General features: G+C 30.6%; 1 protein-coding gene across 2 annotated transcripts in view; it reads right to left on the bottom strand.

Moving 5' to 3' along the window:
* Positions 1-18,247, bottom strand: part of LOC111708704 (organic cation transporter protein) — a 34,756-nt gene that overhangs the window by 3,198 nt on the left and 13,311 nt on the right. The window contains exons 8-19 of one of the 2 annotated variants that reach the window (XM_023482164.1): positions 17,940-18,013; positions 17,492-17,550; positions 16,004-16,056; positions 14,842-14,928; positions 7,121-7,199; positions 5,595-5,721; positions 4,068-4,127; positions 3,538-3,599; positions 2,855-3,007; positions 1,588-1,718; positions 1,083-1,201; positions 619-684 (exon numbers count right to left, since the gene is read on the bottom strand). In XM_023482164.1, coding sequence (XP_023337932.1) covers positions 619-684; positions 1,083-1,201; positions 1,588-1,718; positions 2,855-3,007; positions 3,538-3,599; positions 4,068-4,127; positions 5,595-5,721; positions 7,121-7,199; positions 14,842-14,928; positions 16,004-16,056; positions 17,492-17,550; positions 17,940-18,013 — 1,070 coding nt within the window. Of the gene's footprint in view, positions 1-618; positions 685-1,082; positions 1,202-1,587; positions 1,719-2,854; positions 3,008-3,537; positions 3,600-4,067; positions 4,128-5,594; positions 5,722-7,120; positions 7,200-8,915; positions 9,259-10,322; positions 10,441-11,508; positions 11,621-11,999; positions 12,081-12,487; positions 12,880-14,841; positions 14,929-16,003; positions 16,057-17,491; positions 17,551-17,939; positions 18,014-18,247 lie in introns of those variants that run through there. The other variant, XM_023482165.1, reaches the window with a different exon arrangement.

Raw genomic sequence — 18,247 nt, 5'->3', positions numbered from 1 at the left:
AAACTTACCAAGCTATTTAGATAAGGGACAACTTACCAAACTGTTTATATAAGTGAAAACTTACCAAACTGTTTATATAAGGAAGAACTTACCAAGCTGTTTATATAAGGGAAAACTTATCAAACTGTTTATATAAGTGAAAACTTACCAAACTGTTTATATAAGGAAGAACTTACCAAACTGTTTATATAAGGGAAAACTTACCAAGCTGTTTATATAAGGGAAAACTTACCAAACTGTTTATGTAGGTGAAAACTTGCCAAGCTATTTATATAAGGGAAAACTTACCAAACTGTTCATACAATGGAAAACTTACCAAACTGTTTATATAAGGGAAAACTTACTAAACTGTTTAAAATAAGAAAAACTTACCAAACTGTTTGAATAATGGAAAACTTACCAAACTGTTTGAATAAGGGAAAACTTACCAAGCTGTTTAGATTAGGAAAAACTTACGTTAATATAAGGGAAAACTTACCAAACTGTTTATATAAGGGAAAACTTACCAAACTGTTAATTTAAGGGAAACCTTACCAAACTGTTAATATAAGGGAAAACTTACCAAACTGTTTATATAAGGGAAAACTTACCAACCTGTTTATACAAGGGAAAACTTACCAAACTGTTTATATAAGGGAAAAGTAGAAGACCAATTCCTGCAACAAATGAGGATATTCCCATCGCCTAAAAATAAATAAGATTTCTTTGTGTCATGTTTAACCCCCCCCCCCCCCGGTCCCCTCTCTTCCCAACTAGGGAAATAAATGCCCAAGCCTAGTGTTTAAAAAGTACTAGGCTAACCAGCTTAAATATAAGATCTAGCAATTTAAATAAAATGGCCTATTTATATGTTGTAAGTTTTAATCCTTAAACTAAACTTTCGGTGCGTTTTTCATTAATCTGCAGTGTGCTGACCATAGAAATAACTGATTTAATGGAGGGTGCTATAAAAGGTAGATACCATTTTAAATATTGAAATGTAAATAAGGAACTTTTTAAATTTATGTTCAAAACATTTAAAAAAATTCAGAATCTAAAAAATGGGAAACTTTTAAGATTGTAACGAATTTACACATTTTTACCTGTGATCTCACTACAGTGGGCATAAGCTCCCCAGCATAAACATAAATGACCGCAAAGCTTGCGGCTATCTGGAACTTTCCAACCATAGCCAGACATACCGTCCACCAAGGATCAGCGTCTGAAAAAAAAGATATTATTTTTCATTTCTTTTAGGATTTTAATCATCGATAAAATTGTACCACCGGTAGATTTTAAATTTTTTTTACATTTTAATTACATTTTATCATAATAGGATTTTTAAGTTAATTTCATTTGCATGATTATTAATATTTTTGTATTTATAATACTACCAATGTTTTATATATATATATACTTACTTAACGTAGCACCAGTCAAAGCACTGGTGAGAATGCATACACCTCTCTTCTGGTTGGTGCTAGGTCAAGTAAGCATTTTTAAAACAGTGTACAGGTATATTTTTATTTTTATCACAAAGGAAAAATATTTTAAAATCCTACTGGAAGGTGAAACAGAAAAAGGCGCAAAGAGCGTGCAAAAACCTACCAATAGGGACAAATATGCAGGATATGCATGATAATCCTCCAAGCATCATAGTTTCAAACAGAACCCATCGTCTTCCCCATTTGTCCATGAAATACCAGCCAAGGAAGTAGGAAGGAACCTCTACTGCAGAACTGTACAACGGAAATCAATCAGTTGTTTTTAAATACGGACTACTCACAGAACAGAGCTGGGAACTTTAGAATCGTGGATATCAGGATTAATGCTTAATCCTCTGTTTTTGCTTATCTCGAGATTAACATCATCTCGAGATTATGTTAGTCTCCAGATTAAAAATTTAGATCAACAAATTGAATTCTAAGAACGCCAGATTGGTTCGTTTTCTTAACTTAATTTCTCGTCCATTTATATATTACAAAAGAATCTTAAACCTATTATTAAATATTTTTCTTCACCGACTATAACTTAGAAAATGGCCGAAAAAAAATTGTTAAAAATTGCAAAAATTGCGGATTTCTCTCATGGGATAGAATTTCAAGGCTTTCATTAGTCAATACAATTTGCGAACAATATTCCTGCACTCTCATTGGAGAAAACAATGTACGGACCAAAGAGAGAGAAAAAGAGTGGATTAAGGATTAAAATTAAAAGTTTCCACATGGATATTCGGATTAAGTAGTTGGGATGAAAGGTTATCCATTCTAAAGTTCCCAGCTCAGGTAGCATAGAACCAGCACTGACGCGGACCACCCTGCCTGATTGGCTGGAAAAGAATTTACTAATCATACAGCTACACAAAGCTGTATATTTCTGAGCAATCAATCAATCGAGCTGTATAAGTTGGGGTCATTCTAGTTGTTAATTTGTGCACATTATTGTCTGCACAAAAACTTTTTTATTTAAGTCCATCAATTGTGCATTTAAACATAAACATTGCAGCATTGAGCACTTTTAAACATTTTGTTCGTTTTATCGATATAATTTCGAAATCATGAAAATGTTGTTCGAAATAATGAAAATATTATTAAGGTTATCTATTCCCTATATCCTGATGCTATAAATCTTTGATATTCTGATTATTTAAGGTAAAAAAATGCCTATTTTGAAACAAGAAGCTCTACGACATTGGGTTGAAAAGATATAGGGATTAGAAAACTTAAGTTTGTGGCAAAGTAAGTTCAACAGTTTCTTAAAATGTTGTTGCTTCAAAATTAACCTGGGTTCAAATATTGATGGTTTTAATTATTATCAGACCAATCAGAGCGTGTAAGCAGTGCGGCTCGGACGAACTTGAATTGATTAATGTTTCCTGATAAAGAATCCAAGATGAGAAGAAACTTCAAGGTTAGCTGAATAGTAGGAGAGGCCGTTGTAAACCAGGGCATTGGCCAACCAGTTAAATGTGATTAAGAGGAAGTTTCTCCGAGCTATCGGATACCCACGGATCATGTCAAAAATACTCCTAAATAGTTGGATTTAGATCAAGAGTAGAGTAAGGTTAACTACTCTGGATGCGCTCCTATGTAGTAGAAATGTCGTCTTCAAAGCATTAAACTCTGAAAATTCTAATATGACGTCTTTAGATCTGAGTGGAATATTGAAACTCTGTTAATTTGTATGGAATCTACGTTCTGGTATGAGCCGTTTTTAACCCATTTCTCCTTAAATACGCAACAGTTAAAAGTAAAATTAGTATATAGACAAGTATATAGACAAGTATATAGACAAGTATATAGACAAGTATAAACTTATAAAGACAAGTATATAGACAAGTATTTAACATGAAATTTGCTTTAGTTTAACGTTGGTGTTCTGAATAACGTGTAATTTACAATAGTTTAACGTGGGTGTTCTGAATAACATGGAATTTACCATTGTTTAACGTGGGTGTTCTTAATAACGTGCAATTTACAATTGTTTAACGTGGGTGTTTTGAATAACGTGCAATTTACAATAGTTTAACGTGGGTGTTCAGAATAAAATGTTCCTTACTTTTCTGCTCTTTGTTCCACTTGATCCATATTCTCCTTGTAGTGGGGTTCCTCACCAGAAAACTGGCAAATAAAGATGGCGTAAACACATCTTTTATTACAAATACATAAAACCATATTTTACCCAATTTATTCTTTATATTTAAGACATTTTGAAAAATGCCAATGATCAATTTTTTTGATTCTTGTATATTAGATTTTTAATGGTCAATTATTCTAATAAGAAATGATTTGAAAAGAAACAAGAAACTTTTTTTCTCTCTTTTTGTCTATAGACTGTATACAGTGAGAAACAGAAAAGTATTAAGAAGGAATACGACATAAAAGATATATTTAAGTGTATTTAATGTAATTTCAAAGTAAATAGATTTAGTTATATCTTTAAAAAAAGGTAAAATTTCAAACTATTATGTGTGTTAGAATAAATAATTTTAGTTTTTAGTTTGAAATATGTAGAAAAGATATCGTGATTATTAGAAAAACTTTAGTTTATATAAAAGACTCAATTCCTTTAAAATAATGTTGATCAACCTTAGTATCCTGCCTAGTCCCACTAGTTCGTCTACTGCTTGAGCAGCTGGCTTGGGCCGCCTAAACAAGAGCTTTTACTGTTTTCTTATATACTAGGTTTTTAGGGCGCTTCGAGTAACAATTATAGTTTTTAAATACTGTTATCAAGCCGCCAATTTTTCTTCGTATTAAACAGAAAACTAAAATTTCGCGAGTTTTTCTGTTTTCGATCTTTCAAAAAGATTTAAAACTATCAAAGCAACATTTTAAAACTGTTGACCGGTGTCCATACATGGAGCGGACTCTTGCATCAGGCGGACTCCCCTTAAAGTTTTAACCATTTTTACACAATGTTAGACATAAAAAGCAATGTTATGACATTTTCCGATTTATCTCTGTCTTGAGAAAATATAAATTGTTTGAAATACATTTAAGCATTAAATGCGTATTTAATATATGTCAACTAATAATTTCTAATGTTTTAACATTGCTTTTTGTGTCTAACATTGTGTTAAAATGTTAAAAGATAAGGGGTCGAGTCCGCCCCATGCAATAGTCCGTTCCATGTAGGACACCGGCTTTTAATCTGGGGTCATGTGAATTACCACAAAAAATATATTCTTTTGTGGATACAAGCAGACAGACAAGCAGACAGACAACCAGACAGACAAGCAGACAGACAAGCATACAGACAAGCAGACATACAAGCAGACAGAAAAGCCAAATATGTATAATTTAACCATAACACTCTCATTTTTGACACTATCACCGTAATTTTTTTTTTGACTGTTATAATAAATAGAAATTTAAAGGATTTTTTTGTAAAATTTTTTTATTTTTTTTTATGCATAGGTAGGGCGGTAAAAAGTCCGGTCTGTGTAAAAAAAAAAAAAAAATTAGCGGGCAACTTTTTTATGACTAAAGCTACAGATCTATATTTTTGAAAAGCCCTTGAAAAATGTTTCGATCCACGGTTTGATATTTGTTTTAAACCAAAAAAAATTTTTTTAGCTTTTTTTTCAGCTCTCACTAGCAACCAAACTATAAAAGTTGTCTAACAAATTTTTTGTTCAATGAACTGGCCTAGAGAAATTGGGCTATGGACATGCAGTTTAACCCTATACTTATCCTCTGAGGCTGGGATGAATGGTCTAATGGGCTCTTTAATTAATTGGATTGAAAATAAAACTGATTATTCGAATTTAAAGAAAATATTAGCGTGATTTTTAAAGAGCCCTCCATGCAAAGATAGCAATGCTTGATTCACAACGGTACCCTTAACACCTTTTCTGATCAATAATGTAGAATCTGTTTATCTCGGTTTAAAAGTATTGGATTCAGAATGAAGAAATGCAAAAGTCCCACTTGCAGAGAAACCACCATTGAAATTTTTTTTTAAATTATATACATTAATATCTTATTCGTGCTTGATCAGAAAAGGCCTTTTATATTAAAGGGTACCGTTGTGAATCGGAGAATTCCATCTTTGATGAAGGCTCACTTGAAATTATGTTTTCAGTTCTTTAACAAAAACAAAATGGCGGATACCATCTGATGTATAAAGTTTGCAGGTATATCCTTCTTGTTCCATTTAGCAATCCTCTGAACCACGACCTCAGCTTCGTCTATCCTTCCTGTAGACAGCAACCAGCGAGGAGACTCCGGCACTATCCACCTTAATACACAGGGAGTCACTTATGTAATGTATATCTTCTGAGATAAAAAAATCGCAAATAAATTGAGTTTCTGTAACAAACTCAAATTTTGTAATCCCTTTATCTTTGCAATATGATGGATAACCCTATGAAATTTTAAGCTTAGACTTTTTTATCAAATATAATTCATATTTTAAAATATCAAAGGTTGCAAAGATGTATAGGCTATAAAATCAGATTTTGTGGCAAACCTCCAGTTCCTTATCTTTTACGAGTTTCCTTGGAGCAACACTTATTTCTATAAATGTAGACTGCCAACAAATACAAATTGTGTAATGTTTCCTGTTTTTCCAGCGCACGGTTTTCACAAGTTAATTTAACTAAACAAACTTATTCCGGATCCCTGTGTTTAATTTTATTTTACAAACTTTTGAAAAAATTTAACTTGTGAAACCATGCCCCGTGCACAGTCAAACGATAATTCAACAAAAAACAAATCTGTACAACATGTTTTTGTTGTCCGCCTTTGCTATTTATAATTTCTAAATTTTTAATAAAAATATTAAATTTAGTAAAGAAACACAAGCGCATGCTGTTATCAATTATAAAATTGAAAAAGATTTAATTTTTAAAAATTACAAATAAATTGTCTGCCCGCCAAAAAATTTAAAGATTGATATTGAATAAAAGAACAGTACAGTAATATTATAATTGTTAAATATAAAATATCTATGTTTTCATGGTATAGAAAGAAAATACAAGTTTTCTCCGTGAAAACAAAAGAAGGATAAATATAGTGATGTTCAATACTAAACAAACCCCAAGCAGAACTCGGAGCACAAAATAATCAATAATATAACTAAAAACAAATACCAACAATAGTATAGCTAAAAACAAAGACCAAGAATAATATAACTAAAATCAAAGAACAACAATAATATAACTTAAAACAAAGACCAACAATAGTATAACTAAAAACAAAGACCAACAATAATATAAATAAACCAACAACAATAGAATAACTAAAAATAAAGAACAACAATATAACTAAAAACAAAGAACAACACTTATATAACTAAAAACAAAGACCAACAATAGTATAAATAAAAACAAAGACCAACAATAATATAACTAAAAACAAAGACCAACACTAATGTAACTATAAACAAAGACCAACAATAATATAACTAAAGACAAAGACCAACAATAGTATAAATAAAACCAAATACCAACAATAATATAACTAAAAACAAATACCAACAATAATATAACTAAAAACAAATACCAACAATAATATAACTAAAAACAAAGACCAGCAATAGTATAAATAAAAACAAATACCAACAATAATATAACTGTTAACTATAAATGTTAAATGATCATTTCAACTGAAACTGCGAACAATTTAGGATTACTCACCAATAAACAAAGAGAGATAGAAACGGAAGTGAAGTAATGAGTGCTAGATTGAACCACGTGTTAAACATATAGGCTAATCCTGAAACAAAAATTAATATTCAAATGAAATAATATGATAATTCATAAGAAGAGTTTTGTGTTAACTGTATACATAAAGTATTAATCTCTGCAGCTGTTAGTTTGTTATTGGGTCTCAATTTTTTGAGAATTTCTTTTTTTAAAGCCATTCGTGAGGGCCAGGGTTTTTTACTTTGGGGCCCATGGATCTCTATTTAAAGGCCCATGGTTCTCTGATTTGAGGCACATGGATCTCTGGTTTTTAGGGCCATCAATCTCTGATTTTAGGGCCATCAATCTCTGTTTTTAGGGCCATAAATCTCTGTTTTAAATAAAGACCATGGATCGAGGACCATTGTTTCCTGCTTTGAGTGACATGGTTCTATGTTTTGTTAGGAACATACCAGTTTTCTAACATTTAATAAATCAAAATTGCTTTTCTTGCTAAATCTTGATTCTATCTCCTTTTCCTTTTATAAACTTTGTGTACTTCCCCCCCCCCCCAGTTCCTTCATCATATATTTCTCCTCTATTTTACTACAATACTTTTTCCTATATTCACTTCTTTAAAATACAGTCATTCTCCTCCGCATCTATTTGTTTTCCTTAAAAGAACTGTAGCTGTAAGTTTAAGAGATCAATATTGTTGAAGATAACGTCGTTTCTCCGTGATTCCTTTCAAATGTGCAAATCACAATGGAAAATAATCAGTTTTCAAAATTATAAACTTGGATATCTATAAATTCATAATTGATCAAACTTTTAGGGATACTAAATCCAGCTAAGTGATGGATGATACTTTTTTATTCATTTGATATTAATAATTAATTTGTTACCAAACAGACCTTATTTATCTTTTGTAAAAAACTCCCTTTAACAGATTAAAGAGCCTTATTAAAGTAAATGAAACCTATTAATTAAACTGAAAATCATTATCAAGACAGTGTGTTCTTTTTGTACCTGATAAATATTGAGTCTGTATGTTCAGAAGTTATTTTTATAAAACCTTGTGTAAACAACATTTCAACATTCTTAATTTAGTTTATCTTTATATAGGGTGAGTAAAAAAAAGGAATAATTAGTGCTATGGACAAAATGTACTAAATTCTATTTTTGTTCGGAGTTTAGGCATAAATAAAATAAAATTTGATCAAAATTCCAAAAAATATTTTTGGAAAATTAAAAAAATTCCTCGAAGCCAATTTTTTTTAAAAAAGTATTTATTTATTCTGTTGTTTTCCAAAATTTCAAAAATATTTATTGAAAATTGAATGAGATATAACAAAAAATTTAGTGTGGAAATCTGCAGTAATTATGACCTCAAAAATGCAAATAATTGGTTTACATTTTTTGTCATATCTCATTCAATTTTGATGATTGTTTATGAAATTTTGGAAAACAAAGAATCCAAAAATTAAATTAAATTGCTTCAAATTTTGATTGGGAAACTTGGAGAAACGACTGAAATATGTTCTTAGCTTGGTTTTAAAATTCTAAAATGGGTTGCTTGACTTTTCTAGAGAAATTTTAGTTTCGAGTCAGTTTAGAAGCCGTATAATATTACTTTGTTTCAAGCAGAAGGCAGTTTTGCATATATAAGCCAACATCTTTTTTTCGATATTCCATTGAATTTTACCTTATTTTTCTTACAGACTTCATTCTGTGGACTGTTCAGAATATAATTTTATAAAGATTACTGCAAATAATAAGCTTACTACAAAATAAAGAAATAATAGGATTTCAACTCTTTAAATCTTTTATTTAAAATCCTTTACAAATGAATTTTTTATCCATTCACAGGAGAATTTGCAGTTGTTGTTGTAGTTGTAATTGTAGTTGTAGTTGTAGTTGTAGTTGTAGTTGTAGTTATAGTTGTAGTTGTGGTTGTAGTGGTGGTTGTGGTTGTAGTGGACGTAGTAAACGAATTAGTAGTAGAATTTGAGGAATTGACCGCTGTGCTTGATGAAATTCTAGTCACAGTGGTTAATGTTGAGTTTACAGTTGAAGCGGTTGAAGATGCATTTAAAGAAGTATTAGAAGTTGTTGTTGTTGTGGATGCCGTCAACAAACTAACAACGTTTCTGATATATGATAATATTTTTAATCAAGACAACCTTTAATCTTAAATAATTAATTTCAAACTTTAGAAATTAAGTTTTTGCCTCAAAGTTTAAACTCTGATTTTCTAATTCCTATCAATCAATTAATCTTAGTTTGAAATAATAAAAGTTTACACCATCTGGTTGCATAGATATAGAGATACGATCTTTTTAGTTTGTGGCAGACTAAATTCCTTTGTATTTCCAAACCAATATAATATATATATTAGATTTTTTAGGTTAGAAGAAAAGATATTAAAAGAACAGAGCTGAGCCCGCGATTTAAAACTTCGGCTCGAGCCGTAATTCCTTAAACCCGACTTTTAGACCCAATCTTTGACCCAACTCTGACGACAGCTTGTGTCACGTGATTGACAGCTGTAAGATCTTCGGCTCGACTTAAGGAGTATCGGCCCAAATAAAATAAAACCGACCTTGATTGGTTTTAGTGGAGAATAAGGCTCAATGTTGCGTCTTGTTCTCATAAAAACTGGGAATGCGCCAATTCCTACCATGAAAATCATACTAATAGAATATTAAACCGTTTTTTTAATTCAACTCTGTTGGAATTAAGATGCAGTTTGAATCCGAAAGCTCAAGCCCTAAATAAGGCCCAACGACAGCTTAGACCCCAGACATATTTACCTGATATTTTTTAAATTGCGGGCTCTGAAAGCGTAATTTCAAGTGACCCTCCATGAAAAAATGAACAACGGTACCCTTAAACATATTGATAATAACTATGCATGTTTTTAGTTTATTTAAAATGTCTGTTATTTGGGGATTCTCTGAAAAAGGGACTTGCACATTTTTCTTGCAAATAAGAAACGGTGGAGAAATTCATAGAACTAAATACTTTCCGAGTCAGAGAAACAACATTTTTGATCAGGTTTAGGTTTCAAGATTAGCGTTGAAAATCAGTCATTTTTGCATGGAGGGTCACTTGAAATTACGCTTACAGTTTTTTCAGCATATTTCGTATCTTTACAGATCCAATTACATGATTCCTTTTAAATAAAAGTGAACAGAAACAAAAATTATCTTTCCTGATGAGTATCTCCTGGGTCAGTAGAACCTGAGAAATATTTGCAACTACGCGTTCTAATTCTTTAATCTTGGCTTGGGATTGGTTCGTAAACATTTCAAGGCTTGTTCTTAGCTCAACTCAAACAGATATTAAGATTTAAATAGAGTAAATTAAGATGTGTAAGGACAGAACAAAAAAAAATCTTTTCTTTTTCAAAAAAAGCACGTCGAATATGATGCACGTATACGAACAAGTAGAAGGAAATTTAGAAAAAAAAAGTCAAAATACTTGCGGCTGATGTCATTCTGTCATGCTACATTCATAGAATTCTGTTCAAATTAAAATTATTAAAATAAATATTTAAAAATATTTAAATAAATAAATAGCCAACAAAATAATTATGGAAGTGATTTTTTCATCATTCGCAATCGTTAGATTTTGGGAATCTAGATATTTTTTTCAATCATTCCCGATTAAGATTAAGAAACACATTTTCTTCAATTTCTTTTATATAAGCTGCGTAAATCTGGAAATCACTTTATAAAAAAATACGCAATTCAAATTGAAATTTCAGATTGAATATCTAGGATAACTACTTTTCTTTTTACGGCTTATTGTGAAATGAAAAGAAAGGCGTTTGTAAAATCAAAAACAAAACTATTTAAAATATAGACCGGGTCGTGTCATTCTATTTACCAGCGCTGGGAACTTTGGTTTGGATACTTATAATCCAGATCACTTGATCTCAATATCTAATGTGATCACTTTTAATTTGAGCATCAATGTTTAATCTCTTAAGGGTACAAATAGTCTGAGGATATCAAGTGAAGATTAAATTAACCTGCAGATTAAAAAAGGTTCGAGAATAACCATTGAGCTTGATATTCACAGTACAAGAGTTCCCAGTGCTCAGACCTGGGAACTTTTTTTTTATACTTAGAATCCCCATCACTTGATCTCGATATCCATTGTGAGCACTTTCAATTAGAGGATCTAAACAAACCCATATCTGTTCATATCTTTTTTTCAGTTATTCCTCCCATGATTAAAGCTTCATTCAATCCCTGACCGGATACGATTATCAAAAAGAGGTCAAATTAATCTGCAGATTAACAAAACATCGAAATCAAGCATTCATCTCGATTTCCTCAATACAAGATCGAGTTCCCAGCTCAGCAGCTTGCTTTAATATAATATTTAATATCCTAAGGTAGTGTTTAGCTCGGCAGTGTTGTTCTTAGTAAGACTGTTCAGCCTACTATTGGCACCAGTTAACTGTGCTAATTTTTTATCAGTGTTTTTTCTTTCTGTTGCCCCCTAAACACTGTTTTTGTGATATTTAATCTCTTAAAGGGACTATAGACTTAAGGTTTTAAGTATGGAGTGACATATACGATTCTCAAAGGTACCCTTTAAACTTTAATCTAATAATAGAGGACAGAGAAATCCGTATTTTTTCTCTAAATATAAAGTGTCGGTAGCAGTAAATATTACAGTGTGAACTCCATGTGAATGACGTCAAATAATTGCCGCGGATCTTTAGATAAAATATGTGAACACTTCGGTATCTTTTATCAGACAAAACTCAGAGGGTACCATTGTGAATCGGACGTCCCTAGCTTAAAATAGAGGTTTGCCATGTAATTATATCCACAATCCCTTTAAATCATAAATTATAATTTTTGAAAACAGTTTCCTTTTTCTGAATTGCTGATATTTTTTTCGCCATTTGCCCTATTTTCGCTTTGTTCACCCTTGCTTCAAGAACGGACAGCCTCTGAACATTTAAATCAATTTAAATTAAATAAATATTTAAAACACTATTATTTTGGTTCGCAGTGTTGTAAAGTTTTTGGATAGAAATTTTCTCTTTATTTTGAAGATTCAAGCCTTTTTAGATTTAATTTTGTCGTGAGTCAAAATATAATGTTGATTTCAATTTTGATTTATTTTCAATTGGAAAAAAAATATTTTTGAAATATCCTATTTTTTTTTTAGAAAATCCTGCAACCATTCAAAAACTGTATAGCACACGTGCTATAATTTTACAACTAATTTAACATTTTTATACCACGATCATTATGAAATTCACGATGAAGTGAGTAATAATGAACAATAGTTTCATAAAGTATAGCACAGTAATTTCATGAAATTTTCTATAATATATAAAAAAAGATTTATAACCTTGGTCAAGGCAGATAGAGTAGGAGTTGCCTTTCCCTTCCCACCTTTCTTTTTAGGTTTTATAGTTTTGGATTGCCTTTGTTTCTCTCTTTTCAATTTTATTTTTCTTTGGTTTTCATTTAATTTTGGTTGTTTTTTAATAACAGCTCCACGTCTTGTATCAACAGTTTCTCCCTTCCTCTTATTTTTTATTTTTTTCAATAGTTTTAGCTTTTTCACACGATCAAACTTTTTCAAACTATTTATCTCTTTCTTCTGTTTCGCCTCTTTCAATTTCTTTTTTGACTCCTTTGATTTCTTTTTTGAATCTTTAAACCTATTTCGCCACGTAAAAGGTATTCTAAGCTTTCTTGTGATTACAACATGAACTTTAGGTATCACTGACTCATTTTCTAAAAGTAAAGGAATTGAGTGTTTGGAACAAAATCAAATATTTAATCCCCAATATCTTTAGAACCCGATGGTGTAAACCTTTGATATTTCAAACTCAGATTATTTGATTTAAAAGAATTTATTGTTTGAAATATCTAAGGTCTACAACATTTGGTTCCAAAGATATAGTGATTATAAAATCAGAGTTTGGGGCAAAAACTCCTTTGTCATTAAAACATCTTCAGATTTCCAGCGTCAAATCAAATCTTTCAAAAATTTTGCTTTTACCCTCATAAATTTCTAAAATTAAAACCCTGTAATTTTTTTTGTAAAAATCCACATCAGTACTTGTATCTTTGCTCTTTTGAATCATTGGCAAAAAAGTATTGTTGTCATCTCCCGATTTTGTTAAAATTTTAACAATTTCTTTTAATATTCCGATACACTTACGTTTAGTTGTTGCTTCAGTATTTTCAGGGTTATCTGTAGCGATCTCTGTGAGATCTCCAGAACTATCATTATGTGATTTCACGCTGATGATCCTTTTAGATGTTGACACGTCTCCAGGATTTAAATGACTTAGATCCGGCTGGGATATAGTGTAGGGAAACATGATCATTGTACAACAAATATAATACCATACAAGGATCATTTTTGACTGTTATTCTACTAAACATGAAGGCTGGAATATAACTGCATATTTTTATTTTGTAATTATTCACAATTAAAGGCCGAATAGGATTCTACATATATACAACTAAAACTGGGTTTAAGTTTAATTATTTACTTCCTGTCTGAATAATGAAATACTCCTTTAATAAAAATAATTAAAAATGAAAAGTTTCTGTAGTTTACAAAATATTTACTTGTGTTCTTTGCAGACACTAATTTAATTTATCTGAGCTTTTCCCAACAAGCTCCAACTTTCGACCCCAATTTTACCAATTAAACATAAGATTTTGTTCTCTGTTTTTCTCTCTAAAACAGTTGTTGCAACGTTCCTTTAATCAGGATCGTTCCAGTTTCCTTTACATCAGTTACAACTGTAGTCATGTCATGAACGATGTGATCGTAATATCATTTTAAATATCATTGGAAAAACAGCTTTCTATGGAGACTAAACTTTCTCCAAAAAAACTCTCAACTTTTTAACCAAATTGAGAATGTTTTACCGAGTTCCCAAATCAAAATTTAAATAAATCTGTTAAGAGGTTCGATACTGAACAGTAACAAACAAATAGAGATTACTAAATATATATACCTGAGTCCAAAACTAAAGAACGAAAAGTTTTGACTTAAATTTTAAGTTCATGGTTAAATGCCACTTCTGACTTAATTTAAACCTGAACTTTAACCGTGAGGTAAAACATTTAACCCGAAATAATCGACGAGTTAAAATTTAAACACATGGGTTAAAATCTTGAAATCCTGCATTTTCCATTGTCTAATATTCAATCATCATACAGCTGAGTAAGTGGCATTCAACTTTACGATATATTTAAAAGTGAAAACCTTGTTAAAGAAATTTCACGTTTTAGATTAATTAATTTTTGCATGTAAACCCAAAATACGGTTTTAACTCGAAATATGTTTTGTTTTCGGTTACGTAATAACAGCTGATTAGCGATGGTTATGTAATATTCTCCGTAAATCCTTTTCTCTGATTGGTTCAGATTTTTCCCGGGAAATTCAAATTTAAATTTGAGAAAGTTTAATATTTAAATAGCTATTCATTATTTTACAGAACTTTTAACCTCGAACTTAAAATTCGCGCATTCTTTAGTTTTAGACTCTGGATGCTAACATTTGACTTTAAATATTTAAACACTACTTTAATTTGCCAACAGCGTTTTTATAGAAATTAGTTTAAAGAAAACATACTATTGGTATATCATACGCTATCATGTCAGCGCGAATATAGATATCTAGCTATTACATTCTAATTGTTACGAACACTCCCTTTTATCAGATATTTTACTAACCTGCTAGTATCATGAGAGCTACAGCAAACACCAGGCAAAGCATCATACCCGCCATTGTTCTGTAGGCTGGACCCAGCATCTCCAAACCTAAGTATATTAAAGGGATTGTTTAATTTTCTCAAAATAGACAAATTAACCCTATCCCTGCTGGGGTACTTAAAAACCAGGATATGTTGGGGGGGGGGTAGCAGGAATAGGGTTAAGATACTTTGCTTATTTAAGAATGAAATGTTAGATTTAGCTGTAAATATTAGATATATAGGGTTACCCACAAAGGATGATACTTCAGAGATGACTGTACGGAATTCAAACTTGTATTCATGATTCCCTGCACCTGTAATCTGTAAACGTGTTTCTTTCTTGGTTAAACTATTAAGTGAGCGATTAAAAAACTATATTCAATTTAACCTTGGGATCGTCATATTCAATTCAACCTTGGGATCGTCTTCAATTCAACCTTGGGATCGTCTTCAATTTAACCTTGGGATCGTCTTCAATTTAACCTTGGAATCGTCATATTCAAGTCAACCTTGGGTTCGTCTTTAATTTAAGCTTGGGATCGTCTTCAATTTAACCTTGGAATCGTCATATTTGATTCAACCTTGGGATCGTCATATTTAATTCAACCTTTGGATCGTCATATTTCAATTAAATCTTGGGATCGTCATAATCAATTCAACCTTGGGATCGTCATATTCAATTCAACCTTGGAATCGTTAAATTTCAATCTCTACAATCTCATTCTTTGTGGGTACTCCTGTTTTTCAATAAATTAATTTCGAATTTTGACATTTCTAAACTTTAGGATGGAATGAAGTCATCTTTACCACAAAAACGAATTCTAGTCCATATATCTTACCAACTTTATGATGTTTGATATTTCAAACTTAGATTATTTTAACTAACATAGTTCATAGTTTAAAATATCTAAGGGTTGCAAAGATATTGGAGATTATAAAATTAGAAGTTGTGCCAAAGACGATCAAATCCTTTTTGATGAAATCCCAAACTTTCGTTTGCATTTTATTTGTATTAAGAAAAAAATTGGGAAAAGAAAACATTTTTATTAAAGATAGATTAAATTTTACAAACACTTTAGAACATGACAGACACACACACACTAAATCAAACAAACACACATACATTGACCCATTGTACTTACATAGTATAAAAGGAATCTGGAAAAGTGCTGGGAAAGTGAGCCCATTAACAGTTCTGAACAGAATATACTTAAACTCTTCCGGTATTTATCCAACTTCCGGTATTTATCCAACTCGAGATCCGACATTCTTTTCCTGCCGAGCTTTTAAACACTTACAATTATATTTATTTCGGATTTGGGGTTTTTTTCCTAGATTTCTCTTCTCATTTTATTTGCAAAGGAATTGAGTTTTTGCCACAAACTCAAATTTTGTAATTCCAATGTGTTCACAACTTGATGATGTAAACCTTTAATATTTAAACTTAGATTATTTGATCCAACATAATTCATAATTTGAAATATCTTCAAGGGACGGACCGGCTATGTAAGGTGGAATAAAGCTGAGTATGCAGTGTTGTAGACAAATTCTTTAGGATTCATTTGAGACATATAAAACGTTGTATAATTAAAACGATGTATAATTACTGAGTTTAAGCGCAAAGTCGATGTTCAAAATCATGAATTTGAGTGGGTACGTTTTCAGAATCGGTTTTTTAAAATTATTAAATAACGACGACGAAAAATATAGTAAAAATTCTATAGTAAACTAATTTGTCAATAAATCGAAGTTAGAATTATTTCTTTCCTTTTTCATAATTATATTTAATTTCTTATATTCCATGAATTTGTTCGCAGATTTCTTAAAAAATTTCAAATGTCGTCCTTTTAATAAAAATTCCAGAAAATCTGCAGAAAATCTTTGTGATTAACGAGAGATTATAGAAATTAATAATTGAATACGATTACTTTTTTCGATTGTAAGAGTAAATTTTCATTTGCTTAACCTATTCCTAAACAACTAATTTATAGTTTACTGTGAGTTTTGTTTACATTTTTTGTCTTCGTTATTTAATATTTTTTTTAAAAATCTGAAAAATGTATCCACCCAAAAGTACGATTTTGAACGTCGACTTTGCGCTCAAATTCAGGATTTACAGATATTTAAAAAGTTTTATATGTCTCAAAGGAATCCTAAAGAATTTGCCCACAACACTGCATACTAAGTTTAACTGCCTTACATAGCCGGGTCTGTCCTTAAGCTTACGACGCCAGGTTGAAAAGATATAGGGATTAGAAAATCAGAGTGTTTGACAAAGACTCAATTCCTTAATTTTATTTTAAAAGAACTGTCAACTTGATTCTGAGTGATCTTATATTAAAGGAGTAATTTGCTTATTCATCAGTTTTATGAAATAAACAATATGCATGCACATTGTACAAGCTAAAAAAGTAATGTTCAACAAAATTAAATTGAAAATATTTTCGTATTTTTAATTTTTATTTTGAAGTTAGTGTTGAAATCCAAATGTTCTGAAATGTTGGATAATTAATTGATTAATTGATAAATTGATTAATTTATTAGTTGATTACTTGATTAATTAATAAATTAATGAATTGATTACTTGATTACTTGATTAATTAACTAATTGATTAATTAATGAATTATACCTGATTATTGTAAACACCAGATAGTTGGGGGAGAATGCCAGTGCAATGCTTAAAGTTACCTGTAAGTAAATAAATATATTTAATTATTAAAGAATATTTATTTAATCATATAATTTCATGGGTTTTCTTTAGAAATTCTAAAAGTTTTACAAACACATAATATTTTTAATAAATACACATTTACAACAACAAATAAAAAACTTTTGATAATATCTTATAATAAAAAATGGTTTGTTTTCATTTGGGGGTTTTCTGTACCGTGACTAGATAATTTCTGATCCAGAAACTGTCAGAATTGACCCAGTTTTAAACTGGAAAACGAGGATATCTTCCACATCAATGATCAGAAAATAGTTTAAAGGGCCCCGATGTTAATCGTTAATGCCTGTCATTAATTAAAAAGGTCATTTGAGTTTACTCTAACAGTCTCCTTGAATGCATATATTACCTCCATGAAGAGCATGATAAAGAATGATTTCCTCCTTCCGTATTTGTCTGCCACGTGACCAAACATCACGTTTCCTAATATAAAAAAAAATGGCGGATTTTCTAGAGTACATTACTTGTGAGTTGTTCATCCTCATGGGATCAAGTGCTTATCCGTATCTTTTGTTGGGAATTGAATGTTTCCTCTAGAATATCGCTTGGTATCAGAACCCAGGAATAACTATATACATTAAGGGATAAAGAACTTTAAAAGGTGCCACAGCGGATATCTAGATTAAAGGTTGTAGATTAGCGATATATCAAACATAA

The sequence above is a fragment of the Eurytemora carolleeae genome, unplaced genomic scaffold, assembly GCF_000591075.1.
Source record: "Eurytemora carolleeae unplaced genomic scaffold, Eaff_2.0 scaffold899, whole genome shotgun sequence".
Classification (NCBI taxonomy): domain Eukaryota; kingdom Metazoa; phylum Arthropoda; class Copepoda; order Calanoida; family Temoridae; genus Eurytemora; species Eurytemora carolleeae.
The sequence above is the reverse complement of the archived record's forward strand: the minus strand, read 5'-3'. Positions and strand labels throughout refer to the sequence as shown.